Source organism: Penaeus monodon, chromosome 27 (assembly GCF_015228065.2).
Source record: "Penaeus monodon isolate SGIC_2016 chromosome 27, NSTDA_Pmon_1, whole genome shotgun sequence".
Classification (NCBI taxonomy): Eukaryota; Metazoa; Arthropoda; class Malacostraca; order Decapoda; family Penaeidae; genus Penaeus; species Penaeus monodon.
The window spans coordinates 37,303,585-37,303,803 of record NC_051412.1 but is presented as its reverse complement, the minus strand read 5'-3'; the positions used below and the strand labels follow the sequence as shown (position 1 = coordinate 37,303,803).

At 43.8% G+C, this 219-nt stretch overlaps 1 protein-coding gene across 1 annotated transcript in view; it reads right to left on the bottom strand.

Moving 5' to 3' along the window:
• The window catches only part of LOC119590835 (xanthine dehydrogenase/oxidase-like), a gene marked incomplete in the record, with an annotated part of 39,062 nt that overhangs the window by 16,419 nt on the left and 22,424 nt on the right, over positions 1-219 (bottom strand). The window contains 1 exon segment of the mRNA XM_037939593.1: positions 29-170. Within this exon segment, the coding sequence (XP_037795521.1) occupies positions 29-170 (142 nt within the window).

The following is a 219-nucleotide window of genomic DNA, read 5'->3' as shown; positions in this document are numbered from 1 at the left end:
CGAAACATTTTTTTTTTTTGCAACTAACCGACTTCAGTGTTGCCGACAATAATCCGCGCTTGGGGATGTTCAGCCTTCAGCTTCAGGAGTTGCGAGAGAGAGTTAGGCCTATGATACGTCACACGAGGCCCGCGAAATTCAACGTACTGATTCTCCCACTCGGTTTGCACCTAAAAAAGTTTCAGCGGTTTTGTATTGTCTTTTTTTCGCTTTTAGTAA